Source organism: Akebia trifoliata, chromosome 5, assembly GCF_017979445.1.
Source record: "Akebia trifoliata isolate Shusen 1 chromosome 5, ASM1797944v1, whole genome shotgun sequence".
In the NCBI taxonomy this organism is placed as follows: domain Eukaryota; kingdom Viridiplantae; phylum Streptophyta; class Magnoliopsida; order Ranunculales; family Lardizabalaceae; genus Akebia; species Akebia trifoliata.
Genome location: NC_141379.1, coordinates 1443392 through 1465277, shown reverse-complemented (window position 1 = coordinate 1465277; position 21886 = coordinate 1443392). Strand labels below are relative to the sequence as shown.

At 33.2% G+C, this 21886-nt stretch overlaps 2 protein-coding genes across 2 annotated transcripts; one reads left to right on the top strand and one right to left on the bottom strand.

The window, feature by feature from the left end:
- Positions 1–3710: 3710 nt before the first annotated feature.
- LOC147400848 (arabinogalactan O-methyltransferase 1-like) lies at positions 3711–4738 on the bottom strand. The gene has a single exon (XM_086441888.1). The coding sequence runs from the start codon at positions 4675–4677 to the stop codon at positions 3811–3813; it is 867 nt and encodes a 288-aa protein (XP_086298014.1). The 5' UTR covers positions 4678–4738; the 3' UTR covers positions 3711–3810.
- Positions 4739–18454: 13716 nt separating this feature from the next.
- Positions 18455–21326, top strand: LOC147400847 (non-specific lipid transfer protein GPI-anchored 1-like). Its single transcript, XM_086441887.1, has 3 exons — positions 18455–18914; positions 20845–20907; positions 20994–21326. Exons 1-3 carry the CDS (start codon positions 18572–18574, stop codon positions 21134–21136), a joined length of 549 nt encoding a protein of 182 aa, XP_086298013.1. The 5' UTR covers positions 18455–18571; the 3' UTR covers positions 21137–21326.
- Positions 21327–21886: the final 560 nt, after the last annotated feature.

Here is a 21886-nt window from a genome sequence, read left to right as displayed (position 1 = left end):
ATATTGGATTCCACTAATCTTTTTCGTCACTTTCTCAAGATATCACCTCACCATCTCTAATGATTATTCTTTTTTTTTTTTGCACTAAGTATCATTTACTGTAATTTAATGCAATATCTTTATTTATTGACATTAATTTTTTTATTATTTTTTTTAAATCTTTGTAAAAACACGCTTTTAAGGGTTTTTATTTTATTTCTTCATTAATACAATGAAGTCAACTTAATGCATATTTTAACTTTTTAAACCTCGAGACCGTAAGGAGGGGTGTTACATCTCACCTAATTAGATTGACTAAAGCGATTACAGGTCCTAAACATCTTTGACAATCTTAGCCGGACGTCACACGCATTGGGGAACACCTTGAGGTTCAAACTTCCATAGATGTGTTTTACTTATATCTCATAGAGCTACTAATGTGTCACTCCAACACTTGTAGAGAGCTACAAATGCCACACCAATTCTTATATAAATCATCAAACAATTGCACATAGTTGGTGCAGCATTAGTAAAAATTGCTGTGGCAATAACAACTCTCTACTAGTATAAATGGTTGTTATGTTTGAATTACAAAATTGACCCTTTTGTAATCAGAATCAGTTTGTTTGGTGTGATTCTTTGGTGATTTACATTGGAATTGGTGTGGCATTGGTAAAAGTTAGTGTCGCAATAGCAGGATTTTGTTTGTTTTTTGGCATGTAATTGGTTGCAACACCATAAAGTGGATCCACCCGTAAATGATCTCAAAATTAAAAATAAAAAACGATAATGAAAAAAATGTGATTTTTTTCAAGTAAAATGTTAGAAAACCATCTTAGAATTGATCCTCTCCCTCATTCCCTTCTCAATTTGTCCCAATGTGCTTTATAGAGACAAACCAAGTAACCACTGAATTCAAAAAATATCTCAAAATCAGAGTGGAGTTCTTTTCACCTAACGAAACTAGAGAAATTTATATCTTCAGAGATAGTTCTCCCTAAAAATAATTTCAATTGCGATCAAGATTTGGGAGAAGAGAGGTTTACCCAGTGGACCTAACCGTTACATTTTTATTACAAAAACAGGTTTACCGGGCAGACCTAACCATTACATTTTTACTACAAAAACTCCTTTCGAACTCTTCGTCAAGTTATAAACTCCTTTGGAGTTCTTAAGTTATAAGGAGTTCTTACTTCATCAAATTATAATTTATGAGGTAATCCGCATCAGTTTGTCATATCCCAAAACATGACCTAATGTCACTGGGTTATGAAGGAAAAAAATTCTAAAATTTATTAAAAAAAATAAACATTGAAAAAAATGATAATTTTCAACGTTGAAGTTTAATTTTAAATTTGAGAGTTTAATAAATAACCATCAATTTGCTGGGTTTAACAACTAAATTACTAGCTAAAGTTTTTTCTAATATGGGAAAATTGTCTTATATATGAGTTAAAAGTTTCAGAATGGACTGAGATTTTTTTTTTTTTTTTGGTATGGATGATCTCTACAAAAAATACCCATTCTAAAACTTCTAACCCCATCAAAAGTAATGTCCACCATTCTTTAATTTGTAAATTGGATTTAGAAGTTTCAAAAGTGATTGATTGATTTTTATTTTTGTTACTTTTAATCTATATAAATAACACTTTAATTGGGACTTTGGCAATCAAACACTACATCTGTCTGTCTATCTATCTATCTATATATATGAAAAGACATATGTAACATTAATAAAATTTTAAAATATGGGTTAGAAGTTTGGGAAGTGTGAGGATGATCTCTATTATGAGAAGATCATTCGGAAAAAAAAAAAAATCAGTCCAATTTGAAACGTTTAATCCCATTAAAAGTGATTTAGAATATGGACTGTTGATTTTTTGCCAATTTTTGTCAATAATTTGTAAATAACTTTTGACGGATTTAAAAGTTTCAAATTGAGCTGATTTTTTGTGAGATGATCTTCTCATCATAGTGACCATCCTCGCAAAAATCAGCTCATTCCAAAACCTCTAACCCATATTTTGAAATACCATTGTTTTTACATATGGCCTATGAATAATAATAATTATTTTTCTATCAACAGTAAGGTGTTGTTTGTTAAACTGAACAAATAAGTGCTGAATGATTATAATTGTTGAAACTGTATAAGCGCTGAATTTAAGTGCTGAAATTGTTATTTGTTTACCGATCTGATTCAAATTAAACGCTGTAATCACATAAATCTGTTTATTACTTAATGTTGAAAACTGGTAAATTGACTATATTACCCTTTTCAACAATTGTATGTTTAAGGGAAAATTATTAATAAAATCCAAAAATAAAAAATTATTTATTAAAAAAAATACTAAATTTAATGAAATTCATTTTGGGAATCTAGCCGAACAAATTCTCTCTCCTCCACATCATTTAAAAAGTAAATTTTAAATTATTTTAATTCAGATTAAAAAATAATATTAATTCAAATTAAAAAAATAATATTAATTCAAATTAAAGAGAGAGAATATTAAATATAAATATTTCGTTAAATATTAAATATTCCAAAAAAATAAAAAAGGAAAGAGAAAATTTCTCTCCTTTTTTATTTTTTCGAAATATTTAATATTTAATATTATTTAAATGCGTGGAGGAAAGAGAAAATTTCGACCCTTTAAGGGTCAAAATTTTCTCTCTTTAATTTGAATTAATATTATTTTTTAATTTAAATTAATATTATTTAATTTGAATTAATATTATTTTTTAATTTGAATTAATATTATTTAAATAGATAGATGAAAGAGATAATATTGGTGTGGGTTGCCTTATTAATTTGTGGGGTGCTTATATCATTATCCATAGGACATAAGAGGTAATATCATTTCAAGTATAAAGGCATACTTGTCCGCGTTGAAAAAGACCAGTGCTTACCGCTTCAGTAAAACAATTAAGTGATCCAACTTCACTTAATGCTTTTTACTTATTTTTCATCAATAAGTGCTGAAAATGTGGAGTAAACAAACGTGCTGATTGCTGAAGCTAAATTGCATTAAGCATTAAGTGCTGAAATCAGCACTAAACAAACACCCCATAAGACTAATAGATGGTTAATCACAAAAACTTTATTTTATATAAATTAAAAATATTTAAATTATAAATAATGAATTATTTTTATGTTAAAACATTACTAGAACTTTCATGAATTAAGTGAGATTTTAGAAATATGAGTCACCATGATGGGTAATTCCACCAAATTCGCTTTGACTCAGTCAAATACAATCTCATAAGTCAAACTCTTACACTAAACGAGATGACCAATTCACCATGGAAACTTACTCCATCGCATCCGAGTTGAGTCTGTACAAACTCACCGAGTCCCCTGTAACTCGTCTGAGTTTCAAAACCATAAACCCAATACTTTAGGACCCGTTTGGATCAAAGCTGTCAGGGAGCTGATGAAGTTGGAGTACTATTAAAAGTTGCTGAGAAGTGAATCTAATCTAAATAGGAGTTCAGGAACAATGTACAATAGTACTGTAATACTTGCAGAAGCTGAAAATCGCTTTTGACAAAAAGCGATTCCAAACTACTGTATTATGTAAAATTACCAGAATGCCCTTTAAGCATTCTTAGAAAGTCTTCTCATCGCGCATAGATAGAAACATGTAAGCTAATCCGGATAGAAACATGAAAGCTAATCCGACGGACCAAATTAACCATCATTTATAAGATCTAGAGCGAGCACTGAACTGTACTGAACTGTAAAGTAATTTTATAATAAAACATAGTATAAAAATCTCAAAAAAAAATTCCGCAAATTAAAATAAAACCCTAACCTTTTCGTCCAGGCGTAATTTAGCAGAACCTGGAATTACTATTTCCGTCAGTTACGTTAGCCAAAGAGGGGATCTCAAAGTGCCAAAGTCTCCCAACAGCCTTCTTCAAATATTTCCTGCATAGAAACTCCTCTGCAAACATTTTCTCCACCTTTCGATCAACATCGTGAAGAAACACGTGTGTCACTCCCGGACGTGTTCTAGCCCTAGCCATAACTGCAGCCGAGAAAATCGCTCCCATTCGACCCGGCGCTTCAGGAAAATACCCTCTAGGCGCATCGATCATGATGAGATCCCATTCCTTAGCGTACACCTCATCTGGTAGACCTGTTAGCGCTAACTTGCATTTAGTGTTCCCACGAAGGTACGCCTTAGCTGGTGAACAATCGGGTTCGGATCTGTAAGATTTGATCAGGTCATCGGCTTCTTTGAGTTGCGTACGATAGAGAACATGGTGTGCGTTCAAGTTAGGGGCGTCTTTTAGCACGGTCTGGACCCATTTAGGGTCTTCTTCAAGGAATAGAGTTCTGCCACGTGGATTGAAGGATGACCACATAAGTGAATCGTGACCTAGACCGAAGACGAGGAAGTTGCAGGGAGAGACGGATTGGAGGACATCGAAGGAGACTCTGATCTCTTCGGGAGTTTGTTGTGGGACCACTCGTGACGTGGCGTAGTGAAGAATGGCGAGGAGTTGAGTTGTTGTGGTCGAATCGCCGGCTCTTTTGTCAGATCCGTTGAGTGAGCTGAGGAGAGATTGATCCGTGATACGGCTCAAGTTAGTGATGAGAACCGCGCCGATGGATAGACCGACCATGACTATGCCAATAAACCATAGCCTTTTCGGGAGAAAAGAGCGATTCTTCGTCTCTATTTCTCCCGACATTTTGGGCTTTTTATTTGAATTTTTTTATAGCTTTTTTCGCTTCTTCTCTTTTGATTTGTGGAGATTTCTCTCTCTCTATTTGTAGAAGAGACTCGTGTCCCCAAGAGATAGGGACATAGGAAAGAGAGGAGTTATTTTTTCGCTGGAAATTGTACCATCCATCAACATTTTTGACTCTATCCTTCAATCCTAGCCGTTTGTTTGTTGGTCTGCCTCAAAAGCCATATAGAGGGTAAAAACGTCATTGTCGTCTGTTGACGAAAATACCCTTCTTTATTTATTAACAATTTAATATCCACATCCCAACCAAAAATAAAAAAATATATATTTAATGAGAGATTTACTTGCCACACCTATCTGCTGCAATTTTATTACACAAACTCCCTTAATTCCATTAACAAAGTTTGTTACTCGAAGGAATCTTATTTTATGAATCATACTACAATGACTTAGTAAGATTTAGTAAGGATTTATTAAATTAACAATCTAACAACACAGTCCAATAGATTTCATGGAAAAAATCAAATTCAAAACAAAAAATTCTTACAAAAATAAAATTTTTGAGTTTGATCGTAGATATTGAAAATGGATGACTATTGAACTCTTAAATTTAAAATTAAATATCAACAGTGAAAAATTATTTTTTATATTAAATTATTATTATTTTTTAATTCTTAAAATTTTGTCTTTTATAAACTTAGATCACATTTTTGGATGTCATAAATTGGTGAGGTGAGAATCAATTTAAGTAACAAATTAATAGTATAAAATTGAATTTTATGATATGGAGCTTCACTCCAAGGTTTGTTGGGTAACAAGCTTGATAGAGTGAGGTTTGGTGGGAAATAAACTTTATAAAGTAAGATTCGCTTAGAATTATTAAAATTTTAAGGGAGTTTTTATAATAAAAATACAATAATTGGGTCTGATGGGTAAATCTCTCTCATTTAATATAGATTCTCCGTAGGAAGTAGGCATGAACTTTTGAGGGTAGTTGATGACATTGGATTCTAATAAGGTAATTTTGACATACCCCTCCAATATTTGAGAAAATTTTAGACACCCATATGTGTTTCAAATTTATGATGTACACGTTGATCTCACTCTTCTTGTTTAGATTAATGAAAATGGCCTATTAGAGGCAATTAACTTAGTTGGTGAAGTCAACTGATGATCATAGTTTAAAATATTGTATCCATTAAGTGAAAAAATTGATACGATATCGATTGATACATTGGATACAAATTGATGCATTTTTATACATATTTGATACATTCTCGAAACAATCATCGATTCTGATCAAAATTATACGTATCAGTTGATGCATTCCAATATTTTTAACCATGTGGATGATGATAGTATAAACTTATGTCTAATTTGCGTTCGTCATCAAATTACTGATTTTATTAAAATATTGGTTTATGAATAAAAAAAATCAAAATACCCTCACCTTCAACTTATAATTAAAACCCTTGATTTTTTAATTGAAAAACTATGAGTTTCAAACTCTTCAACCTTTATGATAAATTATTTTTAATCTGCTAAATCCAACCTCGCCTCAGCCCCTCGTAAAGAAGCCCTTGACTTTCTTTCTTTAAAAAAAAAAATTAATTAATTAATTTCCATCGTTCTTCTATTTTTCTAAAAATCTTATCTTTTTTTTTGAAAGTTGAACATGATTGAAAAAATAAATAAATAAATAACCAAGAGGCTCAATGAGAAACACTTTCCTTAGCTACCTAGGGTTGTTGGGCTCAAACGATTACCAAATTGTAATTCCAACACCATAGCCCTTTAGATTTTATGGAAAAACTCAAATAAATAAATAAAAAGAATTCAAAAACTAATATATTTTTGAACTTAATCCAAGTTTTTTGAAATTAAAATTTAACAATGATAAATAGTTCTTTTTTTTTTTTCTTGAAATTCATAGATTTTTGTTCTCCTCATCTGTGTGGGATCCATCCAGTCATGTTTTTCGATGCCTTAAGATGGGCTCAACTAAATCTTACTAAGTTAGTAAGGTTAGACTTATTTTTTCTCAATTATTCACTAAAACGTTGGTGTTGAAGCCCTTGTGACTCTTATAATTAAATCCAGTAATTCGATATTCGATGACGTTGGACACTAAGATATTTTTTCCATTAATTAATTATATAAATTAGTCTGATTCCCACCTCTCAACCATCGCTGGACACGTTCCAGTACATAATGGGATCGTCATATTATCCTAATCTTGAAAGATGGAGAACCTGAGCTAGCACGATACCTCAATCACCAATCCTGTGGCACACCTCCCTGATGATTGGTTTGGAATTACTATTATTTAGTCCATTATATAGAGGAGCCAACAATATAGAGGACAAATTTGGTATTTCCCGAGTTCTATTAGGGTATATAAGTAGATTGAGAATATTAAGGGAGATTCGAAGATTTCAAAGAAGCGAGAATTTGGAAAGAAATTTAAGAGCGTGATGAGTGGTAAGTGTGGGGTCCATTAACGTGGTGGGGCCCACTATAACTATTCTAGACAAATAAATATGGGCCCACCATTCGAATTTGATTGATTAAAAAGAAAAAACTGAAAAAAGGCTGGGTATGGTAGCAGACCATCACCTCCCAATAACAAGATAGCTTTATGTCTCCTTAAGACGTCATGATATCTTAATATTTTCTATGTTGAGTTCTAAAGGAATAATTTGGGGCTGGCTTTTGTGTATAGTGTATATATAAACCTTTAACACTGTCTAAATAGCCCATTTGATGAACCATCAATCAAACTCATCGAATGATCGTAACTCTGGGCAAAATAACATCAATGGCTATTATCGTAGTGGAAAACTCGAGAACTTGATAACTAGGTAGAACCCAAGGAAAACAATGGTTAGCCTAGTGATTGGTAGGGCTTAAAATGGGTCAGGTTCGAGTCAGATATGAGTATGTACATATCTAAATTTTTTTTATCCAGATTCAACTTAGATTCTACTAGTGAAAATCATTTTACCTTCATAAATTCATATTTAGATCCAATCTGATTAATGAAATATAGTTTGAAAAATATAAAAACATAACTTGCAAAGTAATATATCATTCGAATCTTGACAGATATAGGGATGGATCCGTATCCCATCGAGGTTAATGGACATCAACCCATATTTTAATTCGGATATGCTTAAAGAAACCAAACCTGCTACATTTGAATTTGGAACGCTCGGATTTCAAATAAAATTCTTAAGATTTTAAGCTCTAATTATTAGATCATCTTATTAGGGGTGCTACCAAACCTCCCTTTGAAACTTTAAGACCTAATTCATCTCTAATCCCATTCACAAAATATGGGAATCCACTTCCAAAAAGTTGGAGAAATACTCTTCATGAAGATTCCCGCTACTTCAACCATACTATTATTGTTGTTAAAATAAAAATTGAATAGATATTGGCCATGTATGTCCTCAAAAAATATACAGTGAATTAGAAGATAATAATAATTTAATAATGTAAAAAAATAAAATATTGCTTCAATTATAGAATTAATCTGAAACGGTCAAAATAGACGACATTCCAAATATTAAAATATATATTGAATATTTAATTACTAAAAAAACAAAAATATTGAACTAGAACCATATTGTTATAATTAATTGGAGGTGTTGAGATGCATAATAACATTGGTGATATTATCAATTTATAAAATAGTGTTAAAAAGGCAAAGCAGTTGTGAATATGGGGTGGGTGTAAATATAATTGAATTATGGATCATAATGAAACTTTGATTACGTTTTTTAAGACATAAGTTATTAAATAAAATATGTTTACTTTCTTAATAGTTGTTCAATTATACATTGTAAAACAGAATGTGCGAAAGAGATAGCAAGTGATGATGGAGTAAGTAAAGCAAATGAATCATATAATAATCATATGGATAATGATGAAGTAACATTAAAATGTACATCGATTGTACATTGTGGTGGTACACACATAACCATAGGTGCTTTTCATCGAGATACAAGTGAAAAGCATCTATGGTTATGTGTGCACCACCACATTAAAATGTCAGAATCGATGTACATTTCAATGTTACTCCAACACGACTCTAATCACATTGATATAGGGGTGTCAATGGATAGCCGAAATCCGAATTCGAATTCATGTATTTATGTTTTACAACAAAATTTTTACATATGTATATATGGTGATGCGTATTCGTGTTATACAACGAAGTGTTATCTTTTAAACCTTATCTTCTCTAACCAGAGAATACGAGACAAACCAGTGATGGATTCGAAACGATGAATTTCGATCGAACTTTGCAACACTCTCTTCTCCGGCCGGCGAGCATCAGGTACCTCTCTCTCTCTCTCTCTCTCGCTTTCTCTCTGATCTAATTCGAACCAGTCGTGATTTTTTAGGAAGAAATCTGACGGTTTGGAGTTTCGACTGTGCGAACTCCGACACATCTTCTCCGGCAGACAAGATTACAGGTACATATTCACTCACTCACTCTCTCTCTCTCCGAACCAGTCGGAGTGATTTTTCGAGGGTTTCGACTGTGCGAACTCCGACAGATCGAAGACGATGGTATTTTACAGGATTTTTTTCCAATCGGATATTATCGGATATCCGATATAATTTTCAGATTCGAATTCGAATGTTTGTTAGGGATATCCGATCTGATTCGAATTCGAATTCGGATAGTGTTGTTTTTTTTCGGATTCGAATTCGGATATAGTAGTATCCGATAGGATACATATCCGTTGACAGGCCTACATTGATACATATACAAGTAGTTCAATAAATAACACTTTGAAAGCCCTTTACACCCTAAGATATTTTTGAATTTCGAGCTTGCATTCTCACTTTTATAACTGCACTTCACTCCATACTCGTTTGATTAAGGTAACTATGCTCACTCCAACCAGGAGTGGATTTACAGTGGGGGCACTTGCCCTCACAAATTTAAAAAAAAAAAAAATACATTTTCTTCTTGATAATTTGAAATATTTTGAGTTTGGCCCTGTTGATATGTGATTTTGAAATTCGAAAATCACCTCTACGAGGATTTGGAGTCTATACCATTTCTTTTTTTAAAAGGGTGTGAATGATCACCCGAAAAGTATTTTTCGAAAAGAATGTTGTTTTGGCATCTTAGTAACTTTCATATAGATAAAGTACCAGACTACCTAAAATCTAGGTAAGTGATTCAATTAGAAAGAGGAGAAGACGTTAAACACCCCTTTCTCTCCATCAAATGACAATAATCTCAAAAGGCTTAATCATTCAAAATAAAATGAGAATAAAAAAAAGTCGAATGATCAGTGATTTGTACTCTTATTCGTAAGGGATTTGTTGTTGGCTTGGATCATAAGGATAATCTCATTGACGTAGATGATCCTCATCAATACCATGCCTTAAGAACCTAAATTTGGAAAGTGTCAGCTAATGGATATGGGTCCATTCTCATGAGTTGAGAAAGGTCCATTTATCGATTGTCTTAAAATGTATTATGTTAAAGGGTTTAAAATAGTTTTTTTTTAACGGTTACAACCCCTACACTTTCGATCGAACCCAAGTCTGACCTACCAAAGGTAAGGGAGGGGAAGCACTACATCTTAGGAGATTTCTAAAAACAAAAATAAAATAGGTGAAAAGGATAGGGAGATGGAGAGGGGAAAGAAGAGGACTGCAACACTATGTCTAACCCACCTTGAGGCTTGGGTCTTCTTTCTACTTTTTCTTTTCTTTCTTCTTCTTCTTAAGTTCTTAGTATAATTATATGAATTTCTTTGAGAGGTGATGATGTAATGAGAGGGAAAGAGAGTTTAGTAGAAAGGAGTTGAGAATTTTGAGTTTTTTAGGGTTTGATAGCTTGAGTCCCCTTTTGAGAGACAATGGGGGTGTTTATAAGATTTTTGGGTTGCTTTTAGGGTTAGAAATGTCAAATGGGAAATGTTAAAAGATAATGGTACGATGTGTAGGTATGAGAAGGGTGTTATTTGAAAGTTGGAAAGGGATATTTGTGTAAGGTGATGGAAATGGATTATTCTTGACCCAAATGGGTTGGATTCTTCAACCCATTTGGATTAAGTGTTAGGGTGTGGCATTTAGTTAAGAGAATTGATTGTGAAAGGGTTAGATGATTAGGTTTGGAGAGGGAGGAGGAGGAAGTGACAAATGTCACAAAGGTGTATGTGTGTGTGTGTGTGTGTGTGTGTGTGTGTGTGTTATGTGAGTTGATTAAGGGGAAGAAGTGTGGGTTGATTACTTTTTGATGAAATGATGGGAGTAGGTTATGACATGGATGTAGGTTCAGGTGTGGATTGACTTACTTTTTGAGGGTGATGATGAGATTGGTTAGAAGAATTTGTGAGGTAAAAGGTAGTGGTGACAAGTGTCCCCCTTGTTGATTAAATGTTGCCTAGATTTTGATTGGTGTTGATCATGGATATGAATATGGATATGGGTAAAGGTACGAACTTTAGGTTTGGGTTTGATCGGGTTAGGCTTGTGTCTTGGGATTGGCTTGAGTTTAGGATTTGGATTGGATGTTGGGTTGCATGGGATTTGGGTTAGATTAGGTTAAGGCATTGGCTAGTAGTGAGGCTAAAATGGGTTTTAGGAAGTTGAAGATTGGTGGACCTTAGGTGGACGTAGGATGTTTCAGAAATTTAAAATTGGAGTGGTGAGAGATGGCGAAGGTGAGGGCTTGTGAAGCTTTATTGTAGGTCCATGGAACCTGGTGGCCTCTAGGATCCTTGATTTGTTCAAAACATCGAATTTCAGGGGTTTGGGATTTTTAGGTCCATTAACGAATTTTGTTAGAAAACTGATATTTTTGGGTCATTTTGAGTGTGGGATTGTTCAAATTGGGGTGTCCATAGGCCTCACAAAATTTTAACAGTTGCCCCACCCCACTAATCACATTGCCCTTTAACCTAGATATTTTCTCATAAACTAATAAGAAATGACCTAGATGACCTTTTATACAACCTCTAACAAAAATCCATGAATTTTTACCTCAAGAAAACTCATCTTCATGTTCTTCAACCTTATCAAACAACTATAGTTTACCCACATCACAAAAAAAATCTTGGCTCTACCCCTGATTCGAAGAAATGAGTGAACGATGATGTAAACTACACAATACGGACTTTTACAACTAAATGATATCGATATGTTGTTATCAAATATCGACATGTACCCATCTTGCACAGGAGAGCTTCCATATATGAAGTGAATTCCTTACAAGAGTTAAATGCAATCGTTGCAATCATTTAGTTGGAATGATCTATGCATATTCAAACAATAATATAACGAAGAACTTTCACAGTCTATATATATATATATATATATGAAAAACGTGATAGAGGTATATAAATTTCTCTATGATATACCTTATTGACTTGAACATCGAAATGAGATTGTAGAACGAATAGAATCAAAGATTGGGAATTCAAATTCACCATCAAATTGAAAGAAAGAAGAAAATTATCTTAATAACTAAAATCATCAATTCAAGGCAAAATGAATGTCTTTAATCCCTAAAATTTACCCATTAAAGTTTCATGCTATAATTGGTAAATTTACCTATTAAATTGCTTGATTCGTGATTGGTTTGGCTAAGATGGTAAAGATCCTAACAATCTTGACTATTTAAAAAATAATGTTGGAGAAAGTGGTTGGTGACGTCACATTAAACCATACACATGGCCCACTCATTCATCAAACTCACATCATTTTATTTTAATTGCCCAAATATAACCTTCCTTGATCAGTAAATGATTTACATGTCTACGGCTAGGATTTTTTCAATCAGGGTGATTTAATGGCTTATGGCCCACTAATTATAATTGGGCTTAAAATGGTTCGGGTTCAGGCCAGATATGTGTTACCCATATCCAGATTTTGGAGGTATCGATTAGGGGTGACAATTATGGATGAACATCCAAATGTAATCGATGGCGGGCGCATCTTACAAACTAACAAAACCTCTTGTGTAAAATGTTATAAGCACACTTTTCAAATGTGCACTTAACCTAACATTGAGCAGATTAACTTGTTCATCAGAACGACTATGAAGTCGAGTTGACACGTGACTTTCATGTAGAATGCCAATCCACGAGATTCAGGTGATTAACACATCACTATTTCAAAGAATTTTATAATGATCAGTACGCAATGTGTTAGAATTAAAGATTTGATAATATATAAATAATTAACTAATGCAAAGATATGCAATCTTAACTAAATAACTTACATATTATGTCATAATTGAAACTGATTCTCATTTATTCTTGTTCACATGCTCTTTAGATTTTGAATCTATGGAAAATTATAAGATGTGCGAAAAGATTGAACCTTAGAGTCCTCGGAGAATTATGACATTTAAGAAAATCAAACGTACAAGAAAAAATAGTCCACTAATCAACTTTGGAGTACTAGAAATAAACGAAAGACTAAGAAGATTGGGATGAAGTCATGGCAACATGATTGTGGTCCTCACTCTATGTGACTTCGCCAATCTTCTATTGACGAAGGAATCAAGTTTGGGTTGCAGAAGACCGTTGAATTTATATCTAGCCTTAATTGGACCAAGTTAATGTTAGCCTATGCATTTTAAAAATTGTGGGACCTAAGTCTGACCTAATTCCACGGTGATTTCAAATTTCTAAGCCTAAACCTAACTAATGCACACTGATTTCATGGCTAATGATTTGATGGCTCCTAAGGTCAGGTAGAAATGGTCTGGTACCAAAATTTAGAGTCCCACAAATGCCCTCTAAGATTACATTTATACTTAATTTCATGTTATTTTCATCAAAAACCAATAAATTTACAAACCCACGACCCTACAGAAACATTGGTAAGATTTCTAAAACAATCGAGATCAAGTAAGGTGTCCCGTTCCTATTGTCTAGGAATGGTGTCTATGTGGTACGTTTTGGTTGGAGTTTAAAATACATTTTGCTTTTAGCCAAATCATTTTCTACATGGTTTGCAGTCCGATATATTTAATCTCCAATTAAAACATGCAATGTAGACACCGTTCTTTTATTATCTTCATCATCCCCTTAACTAATATTCAGATTAAAAAAATTCCTTATAATACATGAAGCATTTGCACATGCCACTTACTAGTATATCATAATAAAATTTTAAAATGAATATGTTTTTTTTCTTCTACAGTTTCTTTACACACTTTTGGGATGGGACTAGTCTTTATGACCCACCCCATGAAAATTTTCTAACGTGCAATAAGGTAAATCAAGAAATTGATTATCAAAAACCAAAAAAAAAAGGTAAGTCTGGAGGCCAACTAGTTTGTAATAGGAACGGATCCTCTATAGCTCATTTCTCCTGTAGCTCTTGTTCTATAGTCCATAGAACACCACATTCAAGAAAAATAATAATACAGTCATCTTGGACTCATGATTTAGATTAGATTTGAAAAACAATATATATCAAATTTTTTTTTCCCTTAGTCAAGTGTTTGAAAATGGACGGTCACTGTACTCCTATATTTAAACGATTGGATGCAATCATCTTGATGATGTAGCACTCCATCAAATGTTGATATGGACCATAGGAGATTCACGCTACAAAGGATCTGCCCCCATTTCTTTAAAATATATTTAGGATATAAATATCAGGAGCAAGATTTTTTTTTCCTAAGGTGTCTTGAAATGTTTTTATTCCACTTTCTAGAAATAAATAGTACATATACAATTTAATTTCGATTTTAATCCATCAATTTAATTATGTCATGTTCAAACTTTTTAAATCTCTTTACGTTTTCACACTTTTGAAAAATAGTGCAAAAGGTAAGGGTGTTTTCTGGTAAATGTGTAATGATATATATATATATATTTTGTAAACATTCAACCTCTTAAGATGGGAGGATGTTCCCCAGTAAGCGTGATTCGAGATTATAAAAATTCCTATTTTATTTTATTTTATTTTTATTCTTTTATAGGTTTGAAACTATGGAACACTTTCCTTACTAAGAGTCGTCAAATGGATTACAATATCATCCAGCACCACAGTCCTTTAAATTTCATCAAAAATCTTAGATTCAAAAAATAAAAAATTCAAAAAAATATTTCTTTTGAGCTTTTAATTTAAGGTTTTGAAAATAAACGATTACTAAACTTCCCTTACCTCCTAAACTTAAAATTAAAATTCAACAGTGAAAAATAAATTATTTTTTGAAAAAAATTTCTTAGAATTTCTTTTGGGATGCCACAAGGTGACCCGACGACTCTTGGTAAGGGTCAAATCCATGCTTAATAAGGCTAGTCGGATTCTTTAAAATATGTATCCAAGTCTATGGTACAATCATGGAGAGACATTGTCAGCATAATAACATGTTTGATGCACATCAGCTATACAATTGAGAAAGGACGGAAAACCCACGTCCCTGGGGATTAATAGATATCTACTTGGGACCCATTTTATTTGGGCATTCTAGTGCAGCTGTCAACAAATCGGGTTGAACTGTATTAGTAGATCCGATGAGAACTTAATTAGATCAAAATCCAATGGTAAAATTTGATCCAATGAACAAAATTGAGATGATCCAATGTCGAATGATCCAAAATCCAACTATTAAGATTTATTCTTAAGATAAGAATTGACGAGATACATATTATTGGGATATGTACAAATCTTGACGATTAAATTTCGTGCTTACATAGGTTTTTTATTATATTTTTTTATAAATGACTATCCCGTAGACAACAGACCAGATCCATATATGGGTTTTGTCCAGTCCATGGTGTGGTTCAAGGACTAGTCCTGTATGCCCTCATGGGTGGCCCTTGAGGAATTAATGCTTATACTAGATATCAAACTCACAACCTATGACCATTAATCACTTATCAATCCAAAATTATCATACATAATTGGAATCATGAGTTTTTTTCTTGAGTCAACGGAACTCTATTACAAAGTCAATCAAAATATAATTTTTTTTTTCTTTAGCAGGCTGCACATACCAACTATCCTATCATGTGTTCAACAGTTAAATATAATCATTTTTATGTGAAGGGGCATATAGAAACTCGAAGATATGACTTCGGGAGTAAATTCAATTGCCCTTACCATCTCAACTAACCCTTGATGGTACGAATACATAAAATATATTTTGATTGTTAATGAGAGAATTGTTACTTAAGCCCATATTTCTTTGAATCCTCACATTCTATTATGTTTTGTAGTTGATGTCTACTACGACTCACTCTGTGATGACTTTCAACCTTTAGTTCGGGGGCATGCATAATCTTTTTGACCTAGGTGGTCTCTTCTACTCTGCCCTTAGTGCCCACTTTATGTCATCTCTCAAGATTTGATCCAATCTATTAACAGCCCTATCCTTAGGGAGTATCATTCTCCCGTCTTAGCCATTATTTGACGAAGTCCCAACCTTTGTTGAGGTAGTATTTTTCAATAATAATATAAAAAAAAGTGTGTTTTTTTTTTTTTTTTTTTTTGTGCGTGAGAGAGAGAGAGAGAGTTCATGGGCTGGGCTTGGGCCTTCCATTCTTGCTTTCGTGGGAGCATTTTAACCTTTACCTAGAAACTAATATGGATTCACTTTCCATAAGCCTAAGAAAAATCTGTGAAATATTTCGAATTGTTATGATAAATAAGAGATTTCATTTGAAAAAATATAACGCGATATTACACGAATTGCAACAGTAGTCAGTTGAGGTTCAATTGACGGATGAGAAAACCTACCAATAAGATACAATAATAACCACCTCCATTAAAGATAGTATAGATTCACAAACACCCACAAAGCTTACTACAACAAGGATTCTCACCTAAATCCGAAACTCTCAAAGAAAATCTCCTTGAACTCTTTTTAAGTTTTTGACCTAAAAATATTCTACGAAATATCAAAAATATCACTACTCGCCTCTTTATCTCTTTTTTTAGCATTCATCTCTTTCTAAGTAAGTCCTCATAAAATGACTCGCCAGCTGGCATACTCAATTGACTCATTGACGTGAATAAGTTTGAAAATCGTAGATGTTTTGGCCTCGAGATACATGACTCCCTCAAGATACACTTTTTTATGGGAAAGTGCAATCGTGTATACCAAGGCGTTAAGATATACGGTTCCTGAACTTGTTACATCAATGGGTCCACTAAGTATGCCACTTGATGAGTCATTTTATCATGACCTTTAAAAATACATCAACAAATTTGCAAATGGCAACAAGCTCCATAAGATACCACCTTTACTCTCACCCAATTACCTCTCCCCACGCTGAAACCAATTCCCTTATTGAAAACATCACAATGATTAGAATTCCTCTCTAAATACCCCATCAGTAGGTCCCAACTTGAATCTCAATTGAGTTATTAGATTAAATTATTTGGGTTTAAATTTCATAATAGAACCCAACTTCTATTAGATTGAACTATTAGGGTTTGGTTTAGGGTTTTGATTTCATACGTAGAATAGTAGGGAAAACAAGGTCTAGAATACATGAATTTTGTCATTTTTGCGGGTACAACAAACATGGAAGTTTATTCAATCAAGAAAATTAAAACAATGTCTATGAATAATCTTGTCAGAATTAAAACATTTTATGTAAGTGGGGAAATCTTCTAAATTAAAAGCATTTTACGCAAAAGGTAAATTATCATTTGCAAATCTCCAGAAATCTTTAGATTTTTTCTCTTATCTCAATCGTTTGTTTAATGGAGAACCTCAACTATGGGTAATGGCTAGAAAAATGAACTTAGACGGAATGGCTTCAAGATATGATTGACCTCATTACTAAGATGGAGGTGACATGGAACCATAGATGCTTTTCACTTTTATCTCGATGAAAAACATCGATGGTTCGTACACACCTCAACGTCAGTACAATGCGAAATGAGATCAATTCAGTAATATTCACTTATTTATTTAGTTATGTGTGCACCTCCAAGGCAGCTCAGTGTTACCATCACGGGTCATTAGATTTACTCAACCGATCACACTTACGAATTTCTTTATGCCCCTCCACGTAAAAGTGTTGATCCTAGTGTCCAATGCAGGCCGTGTAACACGACTCATTTTTTTCTTTGTAGTTTCCTGTAATGATTTTTCTACCGTCTTAGTTGGGTTACTTTAAAAATCAATATATAAGATCAAAATCCTCTAATTTTTGGAGCATAAATCACAAAAGACTTTTTCAAAATCACAATCAAAGATTTTGAAAACAAAGGGTCACTGAACTCCTAAATTTAAACAGTGTCAATTTAAAATTTTGTTGACGTGGTGAGATCTCAACCAATAAAAACAATTAGAGGGAATCACACAAAAAAAGTACTAAAGAGGAGTAAGATAAAAGTAATAATGTTGAAATTTATGATCCGAGGTCCGTGGTAAGATTAAATATCTATCCTTGATTATGTGGGGATAAAAATTGAGATAGAAGGCAAGGACAACCGTTCTTATTTATTTTATAGATGGCATTCTTGTTTTACATAAGCGGTAAGCCTTTACTTCTCTTTAATCTTTCAATTACAACGGTCAGATCCGACCCATTTGAACCAAATAGATCCGATCATTGATCAAGTCCTATGTGTCAAGAGAAGGAGTTAACCACGTGGACAAGAGTAACTGCACCCATCAACCACCTGACGCGGCCATTAAAGTTATACACCAGCACAACCTAGCACTAAGCACCCCATTCACCCAATATTAATTGCAACTCGCTTTCTTCCCACCTCATCTCATATCATATCATATATGCCACCTTACATATTATAAATATAGTACACCTCTTCTTCATCTCCGTCACCCATCTCTCTCTATCTCTCTTTTTTCTTTAAAATCTCACACAAGAGAAGTCTTCATCAAGAAGAAACCAATATTCAAGTTGGAATTAAAGCATCAAAGATGAAGATCTACAGAACCCAATCTGTTATCTTGGTTATCTTTGTTCTGTTATCTATTTCCACAGATTTGATCTTCTCTCAACAACAGTGCTTCAAGGAGATTGAAAAGTTGAGTATATGTATAAGCTATGCTTCAGGGAAGTCAAACACACCAACAGAGAATTGTTGCTCTAATGTGAAGGATATCAAGAAAGATAATCCAATTTGTCTTTGTTACATTATTCTACATACCCACAAAGGAGATGCTTCATTCAAGGAATTGGGTTTACAGGAAGCCAAGTTAATTCAACTCCCTAGTGCTTGCAGCTTGTCTAATACTACTGGTGGCATCAAAGACTGCCCTGGTAACTTCTTTATTATTACTATTTTTTTTTATATAAAAAAAATATATGCAATAAAAAAATTTTAAAAAAAAATCACCCAAAACATAAAGAATTTACACGGTTTGGTAGTGTGCCTACTACCAAATTATTTATTAGAGTAATGCTGAAGTGAGCTCAAGATTGTACCTCATATGTATATCTTGACGTGAAAGCTTGTAGGAATCATAGATGCTTTTTGACTTGTATCTCGATGAAAAGCATTTATGGTTCCTACATACTTTCATGTCAACCTGTGCGATATTAGGTACAATCTTAAGGTCACACCGACACGACTCAATTTATTTAGAGTTGTGATGAATCCACACGGTCTTGGTACGTAGTTGATGTGGCAAGGGCACAAAACCATAGATTGCTTTCATTGGGATACACAAGAAAAATATGTGCGGTTTTGGACCCTTGCCACATCAGCCGTCGACCAAGACAGCGTTCCTCATCGTTCATTTATTTAATTTTTATCAGTAACTCTATTTATTAGAATCGTGATAATCTGACTATCCCATGTGAAAAACTCAATTGACTACCTAACGTGATAAGTTCGGAAATCATAGATCTTCACTCCTCGGGATACACGGCTCCCTCGAGATACACTTTTTAAATGGGGAAGTGCAATCATGTATCCCGAGGAACGTAAATCTATAGTTCCGAATATGTCAAGTCAGGGTAGTCGATTGAATTTGCCACGTGGGGTAGTCAGATTATCACGACTCTTTATCATATTCTTGAAAAAGATTACAGCCATAGAGATCTGTGGTGGTCACGCGCATAATATAGGCAAATATCTAATATCATAGTCTAATTCTATCATAGAGATTACCCTTCAATTGTAAAAAGAAAAAAAAAGTTATAACTATAATGGGTGATGAGTACATGACATTTAATAGGGTTTCTATAGTGAAATTACATAAGCCAATACTTATAAAGAGTATTAATGACTGATGGGATATGGCAAAATATTAGCGACACCTTACACCCATGCTTTAATTACACATTTGAATGGATCTCACAAAATGTTGTTTTAAATTTCATTATGATTATACTGATAGGGTAGATCCTGGTAATAATTTCGTATACTATAGCAATTACACGAGTCAACTCAAAATTTGATTGACAAAATTGAGTGGACTCCCCTTCTGAAATCATGATCTTTGTCAAATTTTATTTTCTTTCAAATATGTTTATGTGATTAAGTACTGTTTTTCTCAACTACATTTGACAGCTTTTATTTATAGTAATAACATGAACAATGCTGAAGTGACCTCAAAATTAGACCTCACATCACACACCCTGACATAACATAAAAGTGTATGGGAACCATAAATGTATTTTCTCGAGATATGAGTGAAAAAGTATCTATAATTCTTATCTACTTTCACGTCAAGATGTGAGATATGAGGTTCCAATCTTGAGGTCACTCCAGCCCAACTCAACATGATATTCTAGACATACTTTTGAGGAATCGAGTTTTTTAGGATTTTTTTTATTACATATAATACTATAATAGTACAAAAATGTTATAATAGATTTATTTTAGATGAGAATGAATGATCTACAAGTTGTTATACATCGACATAGACCCCACCCGACAAGTGGGATATGGACTAATTTACTAAACATAAATTGAAGAAGAACGAAATTATATCATCGATCTCTTCACTTGTTGATGATTACAAGAACCCTAAGTTTGGTTTGCATAGAAAGCAGCATAATTAGGAAATCCAACAAGAGAAAATCTCTCATTTGATCTAGTTGGAATCTTATATAACACTAATTTGATCCAACCTCATGAGAAAATGATTTGATCTATTACAATTGCACCCTTGTGAATTGTAATTTTATAGTAATTACTTACAATTTCATTTAAAATGTTTGGAATTCTTTTATCTATTGGCAGGTCTACTAAAACTTCCTCCTTCTTCACCCGACTACGCGATCTTCACAAATACTTCCACACCAGGTTCAACTCATGATTCATTTCTAAATGATCGATTAATCTTGCAAGAATTTCATCCCCTATTTCTGACATTAACATGTTTGATGCAGAGGTAAAGCCAGCTGCGATGCCACAAAAGGAACCCTCAGTAGGTATATTCACGCATCCCAAACTTGCAGGCCCCATGGCAACCGCCTTCGCTATCATCGTTCTTATCTCCGAATTCCAAATGGGCCTTCCGTCTCTATTTTAAGCAAAACTAGCGAGAGTATTATTAGATAATCGATGAGATTTGAAGTACTAGGGATTATTGTTCATTGATACCTTTTTTGGGTGTACTAAGATAAGCTTATGTGTGGTTGTAAGCAAATCCTCTACCTAGATGATTGCAAATTTTACTATTTATTCCTTAAAAATATTTAAATCAGTTCAAAATTTCTTCTTCCGCGAGTTATTTTAATTTTTTGCTTGCTTAAATTAGTGTAGCACATTAAATCTCCTGGAATGTTTCATCGAAGATGATTATGAAATAATGATTCCAAAACACTGGATGTCTTTGTGTCATTTTTCTCTAAACCATAACATTGGCTCAAAATGAGATTTTAAATCTTTGAATAAATTAATGCATGGCAGTGAAAAAGTTAGTTCGACATCAAAGTTTAAGGTAATAAAATTCAACAAATATCTTTCTCTAAGATTTCTTAAACTTATTGAGAGAGAGAGAGAGAGAGAGAACCAGTTTGCAATACAATTTGTACATGGACTAGTGGCATACGATGACTTACATACTAGCCAATTTGCAAACCCAATCCCTTCGATTTGTTGAATTTTATATGGGTTTGGCAAATCAAATGTTAAAGATATAACATATATTTTCGATAAATTCAATTATACCATAAGTCATTGTGGGGTGTAATATGTAAAAGTTGCGGTGCCAATAGTAACTCTTTTTTTTAATTTGTACACGAGAATGCAATTAATGAACCAAGAAACGAATCATCTT

Excerpts from the sequence above, each read along its gene's own strand:
- LOC147400848 (XM_086441888.1), bottom strand. The coding sequence starts at position 4,677 with ATGTCGGGAGAAATAGAGACGAAGAATCGCTCTTTTCTCCCGAAAAGG.
- LOC147400847 (XM_086441887.1), top strand. The coding sequence starts at position 18,572 with ATGAAGATCTACAGAACCCAATCTGTTATCTTGGTTATCTTTGTTCTG. Across the intron at positions 18,915-20,844 it reads TGGCATCAAAGACTGCCCTG|GTCTACTAAAACTTCCTCCT; the intron begins GTAACTTCTTTA and ends ATCTATTGGCAG. Across the intron at positions 20,908-20,993 it reads CACAAATACTTCCACACCAG|AGGTAAAGCCAGCTGCGATG; the intron begins GTTCAACTCATG and ends TGTTTGATGCAG.